General features: G+C 40.9%; 7 protein-coding genes across 7 annotated transcripts; 2 read left to right on the forward strand and 5 right to left on the reverse strand.

The window, feature by feature from the left end:
* Positions 1-586: 586 nt before the first annotated feature.
* On the reverse strand, positions 587-3,526 carry SOK1 (Sok1p; the record flags this gene model as incomplete). Its single annotated transcript, XM_003646837.1, has 1 exon — positions 587-3,526. The coding sequence occupies one exon, from the start codon at positions 3,524-3,526 to the stop codon at positions 587-589; it is 2,940 nt and encodes a 979-aa protein (XP_003646885.1).
* A 2,486-nt stretch (positions 3,527-6,012) lies between these two features.
* Positions 6,013-6,324, reverse strand: HHF1 (histone H4; the record flags this gene model as incomplete). The annotated part of the gene is made up of 1 exon (XM_003646838.1): positions 6,013-6,324. The coding sequence occupies one exon, from the start codon at positions 6,322-6,324 to the stop codon at positions 6,013-6,015; it is 312 nt and encodes a 103-aa protein (XP_003646886.1).
* A 1,283-nt stretch (positions 6,325-7,607) lies between these two features.
* Positions 7,608-8,018, forward strand: HHT1 (histone H3; the record flags this gene model as incomplete). The annotated part of the gene is made up of 1 exon (XM_003646839.1): positions 7,608-8,018. One exon carries the CDS (start codon positions 7,608-7,610, stop codon positions 8,016-8,018), a length of 411 nt encoding a protein of 136 aa, XP_003646887.1.
* Positions 8,019-8,489: 471 nt separating this feature from the next.
* On the forward strand, positions 8,490-9,182 carry TRP1 (phosphoribosylanthranilate isomerase TRP1; the record flags this gene model as incomplete). The annotated part of the gene is made up of 1 exon (XM_003646840.1): positions 8,490-9,182. One exon carries the CDS (start codon positions 8,490-8,492, stop codon positions 9,180-9,182), a length of 693 nt encoding a protein of 230 aa, XP_003646888.1.
* A 172-nt stretch (positions 9,183-9,354) lies between these two features.
* IPP1 (inorganic diphosphatase IPP1) lies at positions 9,355-10,218 on the reverse strand (the record flags this gene model as incomplete). The annotated part of the gene is made up of 1 exon (XM_003646841.1): positions 9,355-10,218. The coding sequence occupies one exon, from the start codon at positions 10,216-10,218 to the stop codon at positions 9,355-9,357; it is 864 nt and encodes a 287-aa protein (XP_003646889.1).
* A 733-nt stretch (positions 10,219-10,951) lies between these two features.
* APC11 (anaphase promoting complex subunit 11) lies at positions 10,952-11,398 on the reverse strand (the record flags this gene model as incomplete). The annotated part of the gene is made up of 1 exon (XM_003646842.1): positions 10,952-11,398. One exon carries the CDS (start codon positions 11,396-11,398, stop codon positions 10,952-10,954), a length of 447 nt encoding a protein of 148 aa, XP_003646890.1.
* Positions 11,399-11,639: 241 nt separating this feature from the next.
* Positions 11,640-12,386, reverse strand: GRX7 (glutathione-disulfide reductase GRX7; the record flags this gene model as incomplete). Its single annotated transcript, XM_003646843.1, has 1 exon — positions 11,640-12,386. The coding sequence occupies one exon, from the start codon at positions 12,384-12,386 to the stop codon at positions 11,640-11,642; it is 747 nt and encodes a 248-aa protein (XP_003646891.1).
* Positions 12,387-12,555: the final 169 nt, after the last annotated feature.

A 12,555-nucleotide genomic window follows, 5' to 3' on the forward strand; every position in this document is an offset into this window, starting at 1 on the left:
AGTAGAGAAATAAAGTTGAGTTAGAAGACGACCTGCAACAATTTTATGAGTGTAACTTTGGGCGTAGATCCTTTAATAGGGAATGTGATCGACAACTGTTGTAAGATGTGTTAAGTCTGCGCCATATCTCTCTAGCATTACTGTCAAGAATTCTTTTCGTTACAATCATTCTTAATGATTTTTGATTCGTGTTGGTTCCCTCCAAAAAAGTTCGTAGAATTGGCCTGATATGACGGGCGGGTTTGTGCAAAAAGAACACATCAATGAATTCGACAGTTGAAAGATTTCATTAGTCTAGACTTTATTCACATATAGAGCAAGTATAAGCTGAGATGAGGATAAGATAATAGGATTTTGTTATATGTGTATATCTAAACACTATGATCTATTATGACACACACATGAATAAACATATATATGCATGTATATAAGCGCATAATCTATACATATATATATTTAAACATATATATTTGACTAATATTGACAAAATTATGAAGGCTGTAATCGAGACGAAAGTGTGGTAATACTTAAAACAATAAAGTAGTTTCTGTTAAAGGAGATGATAGTATAATGTTTAAGGGTAACATTAGACCCTACTGAATTTATCACCCAAGGCGTCCACATAATGACACCCAAATACAGACCAATGAAAGTTGACCACAGTATACAAGTGCCGATACAAGCTTTCAAACTCCTCCATATCTAGTGAAGCCATGCTACCACCGGTTTCGTTGCCCATATCACTGTTCGCAGTGCCATTATTACTACCAGTAGGTGACATGTGATGACTCCTAGAAGGTGTGCTAAAAACGCTTGAAGAAGGTGTGCAGGATGGTCCTGTGCCTGAAACATTAGCACTAGTGCCTGAAACAACAGAGGAAGTAGATGTCCCTTGAATATTAGTAGTGCATAAATTAATAAAATCTTGTTTCACAATACCATCTTTGGTACAATTTGATCTTTGAAAGATGCTTCCCTCCAATGAATTAAAGACACGGTTCTCAAGAACACCATAGACTTCACTCAACGGCTGAGTTTGTTTTGAAAGCCAGGACTTAGCGAAATCTATGTTCCTTGAATCCAATGGAGTTAATGTCTTTTTTGACAATGGAGTAGAAATCCTTGTCTTATCTGGAGTCCCAATGTTAGTATTAGAAGTAGAGATAATGGTAGAAGATGTAGTATTTGCTAAAGCTCGTATAGCACCCAATTGTCTCGCATTCTGTACTCTAAGTGTCTCATATTCCTGTTTCAATTCGTTTATGGTCTTACAAATGTGGATAGCGATGGATATCGTGTTTTTCGTCCACCTGCAGTTGCCATGTTCATCTGTAATGATGGAGACTATCTCCTCCTTTAGTCTCCTATTTGAGTAATTAGAAATCACATATTCCTTGGCAGCTCTATCGATAGTAGTATCATTAGCGACCAATTGTTTAAAAAGCAATTTGCAAACCAATAGACAAACCGCTTGTCTAATATCAGCCCTCAACAAAATTAGACGGGCATGATCAAATGATAATGACGTTGGGTATTCTCTCACCATCTTACGGCAGGAAAGTAGGCTTATGATACTCTTGATGCAAAGTCGATATATATCAGGAGTTTTGGGAACTTGATCTGGTCTAAAGAATCCATTTCTAAAACTTTCATTGTACTTATCTTTAAACCATTTCAAAGAAGACTTCAAGTTTACCTGCTGAGAGCTCATTAAAGACTGGAAATATTGCTTTTCAAATTCCACGGCATTACTCAATAAAGCCGGTCTTAATATTCTTATTTGATGGTTTGCAATATCTAATTTCATAGCTTCCAAAATCTGGAAAACCAGCTTTAATGCTTCGACAAGCTTTACTACCGACTTTTCCTCCTGGGCTTCACGGAATTTGTTTTGCATGCCATCAACCCATGGATCCCTCATAGGAGCACAATGGTGCTTGAACAATTGGGCCAACCAATCAGACAAATTTGTCATTATTAGAGAACCTTTCAACAATTCTTGGATCAATAGCTTAGTGTCAAGAACATTTTCGACCGTGCTAATCTCTTTCTGAGGCACTATTGTCACAAGAACGTCCTTTAAGGTATCAAATAAAGGTACAAGCCGGGTGTGCTTATAGTCAAATACTTCGGCGCGTTGATTGTAAACAAATATTTCATTTTCAACATCAGCCCAGTATTTGTCTGCTATTTGTCTCTTCTTGATACCACGTTCACCATCTAAGTTTGGTCTAAACTGTAGTAAAGGATCAAACACTATGTCATGTCTAAGTTGCGGGTTCTTAACAATTTCGGACAGATCTATTTCCCTTAAGCATTGCAAATTAATCGGTGGCAATGGCATGGGGCCTGCGTATGACTTGATATATTGAGTCCTTTCTTCTAATGAAATCTCCTGTCCATCCATGGACTGTAGCCGATGACTCATCAGGATGGCATTGCGTAAAAAATATTGACCACTCTTGTTTCCATGTTTCTTCTTCTTGATGCCGGCAAACTGGGACGCAGACGACGCAGAAGTCATAGTTCCTGCATTCAACACTGAAGCAGACGAGATGTTATTTGCAGAGGATGGATAGACTGAACGCATCTGCTGTTGACTCAATGGTGTCATACTTGAGGTTTTACTCGCCGAAGTTATTGCTGTCGCTGTTGCCGCTGTTACCGTCGCTGTCGCTGTTGGTGCCGCTGTTGCCGTGGTTGGTGTTGTCGTTGTGGATGATGACGAGGACGACAACGAGACCGATGATGAAGACGACGATGAAACCGACGAAGACGCTGCTGTTGCCGCTGCTGTTGCCGTGGCCACGGCGGCCTCTGTAGAAGCCGTTGCCATGCGGTGAGTGTTCAATCTCCGTAGTGACGAATGCAATATTGTGGGTACAGAATGTGATCTAAATTTGACTTTTCTCAAGCGAGTCAAGTTCTGTTTCTGGTCAGTTCTGAAGTGACTTTGCTGTGACGATGATGCCGTCGAAGAGACTGACAACACTGTTTCCGAAGAGCTCGGTCCACCCTGCGTACCTGTGCTTGCTGCAGATGTGGGGGTTGGAATAAACTGCCCTGTCTTGATGTCAAAGGGCTTGAATATCGTAGTGTTGTTGTGTGTCATCGTGGTTTTAAACGATGAATCAGGCTGGCTGTTATGTTGATGATCATGGTGATCTGCATCGGCTTGCTGTGAATCTGCTTGCTGAGAATCATCATCCTGAACCGACTGCTGCTGTGATGGTGTTATACAGCCTTGTGTATCCAACGACCTCACGTCTTGGAGGTACTCATTCAAATGTTGTGTGGGGTTCGGCTGCTTCAATGAGGTGGGACCTGCACCAGTAGGCGAAGCAGAGCCCGACTGTGGATTATCGGGGGGCGAACCTGCTGCCGTTGTCATTGTATTCAGGCCACCCGGAGAAGAAGAAGAAGCTGCTGTATCCGAAGGCTGCGAAACAGACGCCGCCGTAGGCTCCGACTTAAGAGCTATAGTCTCCGCTGGAGGTGTATTAGTATGGGTTCTAGCTTGATCCATCGTTGGTATATTGATGATTCCGTGCAGAAATTCAAAAAAAAATTAGATGAACCGTATACAATCTTTCTTGTTATTTGAATAGTATACTATTTTTTTTCTGGAAAAAAAGTCCTTACCTTTATGCTTGCTTCTTTCCTTTTCGGTAGGCTCCCCTGCACTTTCTGTAATGTTTTAGTTGTAGTTGTAGTTGTAGTTGTAGACTTTATGGACCTCGTTTGCTTCTGCTTCTTGCTCTACTAAACTCCTAAAAATTATTTTCTTTCTTTACTTCTCTCTTGCTCCTATGCCTCTATCTTCTATCGTCCTCCGTTAAACGATATCCTAAATAGAAATACCCTTTAGCACAACTGCTTTGTTTGACTTTGCAAGCCTTTTTGATAACAACTGCAGCGTATAATGATCGTTAAAAGAAGAGACCTCAGGTATCTATTTTCCAAAAAAAAACAAAAATTAGTAATAGTAGTATTGTATTAACAACACAAGTGTCAAAAAAACAATAAACCAAACCGTATTTGTACAAGAAGAAAGGGAATCTCTGTGTTCTAAGCCTGGAATTAAAAATGGTAAAGCTTGCTTCTCTTTAGGTTTTCCTTTCCACCTCTTTTGTTGTTGTTGTTGTTGTTGTTGTTGTTGTTATTATTGTTGTTGGTGTTGTTGTAGTAGCTGTTGTTTTCTTTTGTTATCTCGTTGTTGTAGCTCTCTCACCTCCTCTCAAAAACTTTTTTAATTCTATGTCTCTCAGTTCTCAGCTAAATCACGTATATCAGGTATACCAGCTCCGTAGCTCTTTCTCACAGCTCTCTGTCTGTCTCAGCTCTCTTTCCTCTCCTCCCTTTATTTAGAAGTAAAACGATTTGAGCAGGAGTAAATTATATCCAAAGAGAACTAAGAATTAAGCCAAAGAAAAAAAGAAAAAAGGAAAGAGAGATGATGATGATGATGGTGATGGTAACGACGACGATGGATGGATGGTATGATGGATATATTTTGTATATATAATGTGTATGTGGTGTGTGTGTGTGTGTATGTGTGTGTGTGTGTGTGTGGGTAGATTAGATTGTGAACTGTTACTTTTGCTCAACTCACACACTCCTTGTTATTAGACCTCAAATATAGAAAGTATAGTAGTAGCAAATAAAAAAAAATTGTCTTTTCTTTTGGAGTAGTTATGCAACACAACTAGACGTTATGTGGAATCGACAAACGTTCGCTGTTTATAAATCTCCTCTGATGCAGAAGACCCCAGGTTTTGTATATATAGGATGCAAAATGTTGTATTACAAAACTAAGAACCACTAGCTAAATTACTGTGCCCACTGGTTTTGTTCGCTTTGCAAACGCCCCCGAGCTTTAAAAAGTTGGTTATAAAACTGGTGGTCCTTTAAAACCTGGCAGTTACGTATAGTAGCACAAGAAAATTCATCGCTGACACAGAACAGCAAATGTCTCTAGCAGCAGTAGCGGTAGCAGCAGCCAGCAGTAGTGGCAGCAGCAGCGGCGACCCCCAAAGAAAAAGAAAAGATTATGTAACATCCCCATCGCCATGAGAGATACGCCTGCATAAGCTCGCCATTGCTGTTCCATACATAATAGACGGTCCGATCTGGTGAGAGCTTCGCCTGTTGGTTGGCTGGTTGATATGTATGCTACAGCAGCGGTAGCGGCAACCGCTGCTGCTGCTATGACCTCACCAATCGACGGGAGGAGGCGCGATGTGGAGTCGGGGGAGAGGACCGGAGGTCCTCTCCCCCGACTCCCCCAGAGTACATGCTACACGCAAAAAATGATTGGGAAAACTCCCCATTCCACCCCACTCCGCAGCATTTCGAGTTTTGTGCCCACTTTTGTGTCCATTTTATGTCCTCTGCCTCCCCTCCAACTTGAAGAGCAACGTATAAACAACAGCTATGTGTAGCAGACGGCTGCGTAAGAGAGAGACTACGTAGTCTCCTACACATACTCCGCTTCTAATTTGTCGTTCGCAGATAGCAGAGATTAGATTAGATTAGATTCCGTTACGGATGCGTATATAATGAGGATGATGATCTCACGTGAGCGTCAACCCTCACGTGAGCCCTTCGTGCACCGGTGGGAGAATGCAGGAAGGAAAAGTAACGCACACTCAGAAACAGTCGCATAAAAAACAAAAGCGGAACTAACCAAATCAACTCAAATCAAAACGAGACCATAACTCCACCCACCCTTTTTTCTCACATTCTGCACACGCCCGCGTCCCACGGGAAACCAAGTATGTTGATACCATATCTTTTTATTAGAAATAGATTTCGATATTATACAGTCGATATACACATAGATATGCATCGTAATAATAGTTAGTTAAAAAACCCCTGTTGTATAAAAAATTGTATGGAAACAAAAAGGTAACGGATATTAATGCTAAAACAATAGCGTGACGGTGTGTGACGTGAGTGCGAGTGTGCGTGCGTGTGCGCGTATTTTAGAAGATAGAGAAGGAAAAAAAAAGTTCAACCGCCGAAACCATACAACGTCCTACCTTGTCTCTTCAAAGCATACACAACATCTAGAGAAGTCACAGTCTTTCTCTTGGCATGCTCCGTGTAAGTAACAGCATCTCTGATCACAGACTCCAAAAAGGACTTCAAAACAGATCTGACATCCTCATAGATCAACCCAGAAATACGCTTCACACCGCCTCTTCTGGCCAATCTTCTAATGGCTGGCTTGGTAATACCCTGGATATTATCTCTCAAAATCTTTCTGTGTCTCTTAGCACCTCCTTTACCCAAACCTTTACCTCCTTTACCTCTGCCGGACATCTTTGTATTATATATGTGCTATCTATTAAATAGATCTTCTTTTCTCGAATCTTTTTTCTTTCAAATTGAAAACAAACACTCAAACTATCTCTATTATAGCGTATTTGTATTAAACCTGGACCACTAGTAGCGTTCTAAAAGCCTCAGAGAAAGTTTAAGTATGCACTTTTCGTTTGTATGTATGCGAAACAAAAAATAATAAACCAAGAAAAGAAGCGGAAGAAGAAAAGTAAGAAAAAAAATTAGGCCGGAAGAAAGGGAAGTTCAAGACACCAAAACGAAGCTTTTGGCTATAAAAAACCTCACTGTTTATATATTATTCAGAAATTGCTGTTATGCCACCCAATTTGCCTCTTCGGCTGGCCTTGCTAACCCAGTCACGGACCGATACCCCAGAGAAAGAGGAAAAAAAGTTAAAATTAACACTGACGATTGAAATATCGGCGACAACAAACAACAACAAAACCAGTGGCAATTCCACCTTGCGTCCACTATCAATTCTGCATGAAAATTCCTGAATTTGTCTCCGTTCATTAACGACCGGTCCAACGATTTCACACACACAGGGTTATCTGATCCTGTTACCCAAAGGAAGAAATTTTTGTCCGCAGTGCGGACCAGCGATTTCGCTCATGGGTGGGAAATTTCTTCCAAATATTAAGAAAAAAACTTTGGCCGGGGGCCGAGGGGCCGCGGCGGCCCGCGCATCGTCTGCGACCGAGGATTCCAGACCAGCGATTTCTCAAATGCGCGTGAAGGAATTGTACCGGGTGCTTCGGTTCATGCATTGGAAACACTAACAAAGCGGACGGTTTTGTATGGTCAGACGCCTTCCACCTCTATTACACACAGCTCACGGGATTTGGGAGTAGCAAAAGAAACAAGAAAAGACAAACTAAAAAAGAAAAGAAAAAGCCAAAATTGTTATTTTACTCTATTATCTCGTTGCGTGGCCACGGGATTTCACCAAACACCCCTTGTTTTGCAGAAAAGCGGGGCGCAACATGGCGAGGTTATATAAGGAGGAAGATTTCTCTCGTTTTTCTTGTCTTTTTAGATAACAGGCTCCTTTCCTCTTGGTAGCTTTGTAGAATAATTAATTACATATATTCCTTTGTCGTTTTCGGAAACTTTTTACCAGTTATTAAGGAAGAAAAAAAATTTTCACTATTAATTTATTAGTCTAATTTCTCTCTTTTCCGACACTCTCTTCTGTTTCAGTGTTTTAGGTATCATTCAAGTATACACGTACACGAACAAACTCAAAAGGATATAGAACCAAGATGGCCAGAACCAAACAAACAGCAAGAAAGTCTACCGGTGGTAAGGCACCAAGAAAACAATTAGCTTCTAAGGCTGCTAGAAAGTCTGCACCATCCACTGGTGGTGTCAAGAAGCCTCACAGATATAAGCCAGGTACTGTTGCTTTGAGAGAAATCAGAAGATTCCAAAAATCCACGGAGTTGTTGATCAGGAAGTTGCCGTTCCAGAGGTTGGTCAGGGAGATTGCCCAAGATTTCAAGACGGATTTGAGGTTCCAGTCTTCTGCTATCGGTGCTTTGCAGGAGTCTGTTGAGGCCTATTTGGTTTCTTTGTTTGAAGACACTAACTTGGCAGCTATTCACGCTAAGAGAGTTACCATCCAAAAGAAGGATATAAAGTTGGCTAGAAGGTTGAGAGGTGAGAGATCTTAAGCAGCATGCACGCTGCTTCCACATTGGTGTTTATTATAGTATATATGAGGACAACAAAACAAAAAAACAAAAAACAAGCAAGGTTTTCTTTCTCGATAGGTTCAGGTACATTTCTTTTCTGGGAATAGAGGTCCTGGACAATTACCAAGTTCTGATTTGATTTGAACAACCACAAACCGACTCAAATATTTACTATTTACTGTACTGTCTGTATATTAGGTTTTACTATTAATTATCATTATTATTATTTTCATGAGGGTCCAAAGTTGATTCTTTTGGATAGATGTGTATTTTAATGTCAGCTGACAAAAAATAAGAACGGGTTCTCTTGTGCTTGGTATGGTATATATAGGTGTAGATCGTCTATCTTGTGGCGGACGGGCACATTGTGCCCGTGGGACTTGGGTTGTACACAGCAGTCGATTTTAGAGTGTGGGCTAGGTTGGTCGACAGCTTATTCCGACAAGCAATATGGTTGAGGTTATAAAGATATGTGGGCTGCAGAGTACGGAAGGTGCGTTGGTTGCTCTTCGGAGCTGTGCGACGCATGTTGGGATTATTTGCGTCCCGGGGCGTAAGAGGACAGTAGATGCAGATACTGCCAAGGCGATATCATATTTAATCAGGGAAGGAGAGGAAGGAGAGGGACGTCTCAAGACCAAGTTGGTTGGTGTTTTCAAGGATCAGGGTGTCGATGAAGTGAAGTCTATATGTGAGAGCTATGGGTTAGATGTGGTTCAATTACATGGGAGTGAGGATTGGCAACTGTTTCGAGCGGAGCTTCCTGCCAATATGGCAATTATAAAGAGATTTGTGTTTCCTAGGGATTGCGATAGGATATTGGAGATGTGTTCAAAAGGGCAAAACTGCTTCGCACTGCTAGACACGGAGGAAGGGGGTACTGGCGAGTTGTTGGATTGGAAGGAGATTGGCGAGTGGAGCCGAAAGCATGATGAAGTCAAATTTGTGCTTGCAGGTGGGCTGACACCTGAGAATGTGGGAGAGGCGTTGAAGGTGCCGGGTGTTTGTGGTGTTGATGTCAGTGGGGGTGTAGAGACTGACGGAGTCAAGGATGTGAAGAAGATTGAACAGTTCATTAGCAGTGCGGCTCAGGACAGGACTGATGAGCGACTGCAACAATATACAGACAAAACAACACACTAGACGCTTTTACTTTACAATATTTCATATAAATGGTTATGTATATACATAACATATACATAATATAATAGGTTATATTATATGCATATATTAATACGTATATACGTCGAAGAAGGTTGGCCGGAGGGGTTGGTGGAGTCCTTTTAAAATAAGCAAGATAGGGCAATGTAAGAGATCAGGCGGAACCAGAGATGAAGAACCATTTGTCAATGGACTTGTCAATTGGACCGTCTGCTAGAGGACCCGCTGCTGTAACCATTGTAGCGGCCTCAGGCGAATAAGAAGGGGTTTCGACTAACGTCGTGTTGGTCAAATCAATCTTCTTAGAGTCAGCAGCCTTACCGCAGATCAATTGTTTCCACGCCTCATGACATTCTCTTACAACTTCCAAGGCATACTTTCTGTTCTTGGCTTCGCCAGAGAAAGCAAATTGGTTTTCCGGTTTGCCGTCTGGGATTTTGTAAATTCTGAACCATTCGTTCGTTGCTCTCAACAAACCAGGGAGGTGCTTTTCAACATCTTCAATATCGTTCAATTTGGGGGCTAGGGGATCGTTAACATCAATTACAATTAGCTTCCAATCAGTCTCACCTTCATCCAACAAAGCCATGACACCCAAAACTTTGACTGGTTTGATTTGACCGGTATACGCAATAGTTTCACCAATCTCCAAAACATCCAAAGGATCGTTATCGCCGACAGCCTTAGTCTCTGGATGAGCAACATTTGGGTCTTCCCATGTCTGTGGGAGAGCACCATAATTGTGGATGTACCCATGGTGAGGGAAACAGTTTCTTACGTATCTCAACTTACCCTTTTTTGTATCTTGAATAATAGGGTTCAATGCTTCCTCCTTGGTAATTTCCAACTTAGCATTGGTCCATCTTGGAATCTCAACAATCATGTTGAAGATCTTGTTCTCTTCATCAGCGTACAATGGAACATCATGGAAGGCAGATACTGGCTTACCATTGTGCTCGATGTAAACCTTATAATCTAAGGTGTTCTTGGCACCAACTTGCCTAGTAGTATAAGTCATCTTTGGAAACAGGCAGTAACAAATCTATAGAGTAGAGTATAGCCCTTCACTTGGAAATCAAAACCCTGCACGAATTAACCACAATGGCTTATATAAATGGATAACCAGAAATAAGAATCTGATGTATATATATATACGTGTATAATATATATGGGAAAGAGCTGCTGGAAATTTTTTCATTGTGGTGGATATCTCACATCTTCTTACATATCACGTGATTGATACTTGTGGCTTATGCTATACATATAGCAATGATCAATTACAGCTGACTTCCCTCTGATTATGGGCCAATCTACCTCTTATTAATGACCATTTAATCATTGGATGGAGGGGTGGGAGGGGACTTGAGGGAAATAGTCTCTACAAATCGTTTAGAGATTTCTTTTATTCATCTTCACTTTTGCTAACTGTACCAGTTGCACCTCAAATATGCCTAGCTGTCTATCCTAGGTTTTATTTCTCAGAGCACGTAGAATGAATAGCACCCCTGCCAGACGTGGAGATCCTTTTCAACCCGCCCCCTTCATACGCATATAGGTTTGGTACCTTTGAAAGTGGCAACGTACCTTCATTATATTTCCCGATCTACAAAAAAGCAGTGACACCAATTAAATAGTACGGATAAATGCTACATATTATTATTCTACACATGATGTCTAGAATAAATGTGGGAATGCATATTTTTCACATCTAGCTTCACTCGACCTTATCTTATATGGGAGAATCTGTTTGTTCACCTAATAAATTCCTGATCTATCATTACATCTTCTTGATCTACACCGCCAGCAGCGTTCACACCTGAAACACTGACAACGTTTTGTTGTCTTGCCTTCATTAGAACCTTCTCAAATTTCTCCTTATGAGGCTCATTAATCCGTATACCATCTCTTAAAGAAAACGCCTGTCTGCACATAGGGCAGAGCCCTTTTGAAGTGGAGGTATTTAGCCACTGGTATATACAATGGACATGAAAATTGTGATGACACGAACCCACTATAAGTGGACACGTTTCTCCTGGTAATTTACAGTTGGGACATGTACCATTGTAGCTTGCACGGCAAATACCACAAACATCTTCATCATCTTCATCTTCGCCCTCATGGAGATCACGTTTTAACTCCTTGGGCACATCCCAGTACCACGATGCCACACATTGTACGTTCTTTATCTGAAGCTGCATAATTAACGACAATAGAATAACACCATACAATCTTCTCAAGAATGGAACAGATGTTTTCCTATCCTTTCATGAAGGCGAAATTACAATATTACAAAATTTAGAGGACCTTCCTGACTTAGTTCATCAAAAAGGAAGAAAAAAAACCTGTTTCTCTTGTGTTCTGTTTTATGTAAACCTGTTAACTTTAGTAGTGATAGAGATAATAAAGAGATCACTGGATGCTCCCATGATAGGATCAATCTCAAGTGGACTTCTGCTTAGGAGTCACAGTGACCTTTTTGTCACTCCAATCTTCAATCGACTTTAATAATTCACCTTTACTATGTAATGCGGATATCTCATCGTGACCACCCATAGATTTACCGTTTACTAGTAAATTAGGCACCGTTTTTCTGCCAGTCTGTTGAGAAATGTAGAACTGTAATTCCTTAGTACGCTTCTCAAGATCTAGTTCAATGACGACATAATCCGGAGTAAATTGATAATTCTGAGTTAAAAGCGATTTCAACTTGAGACTATACGGACATGTTGTCTTAGAGAAAATAATAACCGGAGCCATGTCAAGGATTTTCTGATACCTATCGGCAGGATTATATCCTATGTTATCACTTGAATCTTCGGCTATATTTGGCTGATTTGACGAAGGTTTTTTTGCCTTGTCATTTACGGTTGTAACATCGACAACATGGTCGTTCTTTCTGTTTGAGATCTGACCGTCTTTATTGGAATTTGCTTCAGTAGCTATATCCTCCTCTGCAATAGGCCTTTTAGGCTGCTTACGTCCTTCTCCTGGAAATGGCGAGTTGAACAACGAATTTCCAGTCGTTGAGTGCTGGAAGAGTAAGAAAGAAACAATAAAGAGTACCGTGGTTACCAGCAAAATGCGACCTGCTTTCTTAGTCAAGAATCTACTGTGCTTCTTGACTGACATTGGGGAGTTCGATAGGCTCATAACCGTTCGTATTAGGCAGCACGATCCTTCTATCATTATCACCAGTGTCAAGAGAGTAACGCGGGCTTTTTATATTTTGATTATTGCGGCCTGGCAAGTAGAAAGACACAGTTGTGCACCTGCTGTCATTAAGATTAACTAACACTAAATAGATTAAAGAGATCCAAGTGAAAGCTAGATATCTAGGATCTTTAGCTAACCTCTT

This window comes from Eremothecium cymbalariae, chromosome 5, assembly GCF_000235365.1.
Source record: "Eremothecium cymbalariae DBVPG#7215 chromosome 5, complete sequence".
In the NCBI taxonomy this organism is placed as follows: domain Eukaryota; kingdom Fungi; phylum Ascomycota; class Saccharomycetes; order Saccharomycetales; family Saccharomycetaceae; genus Eremothecium; species Eremothecium cymbalariae.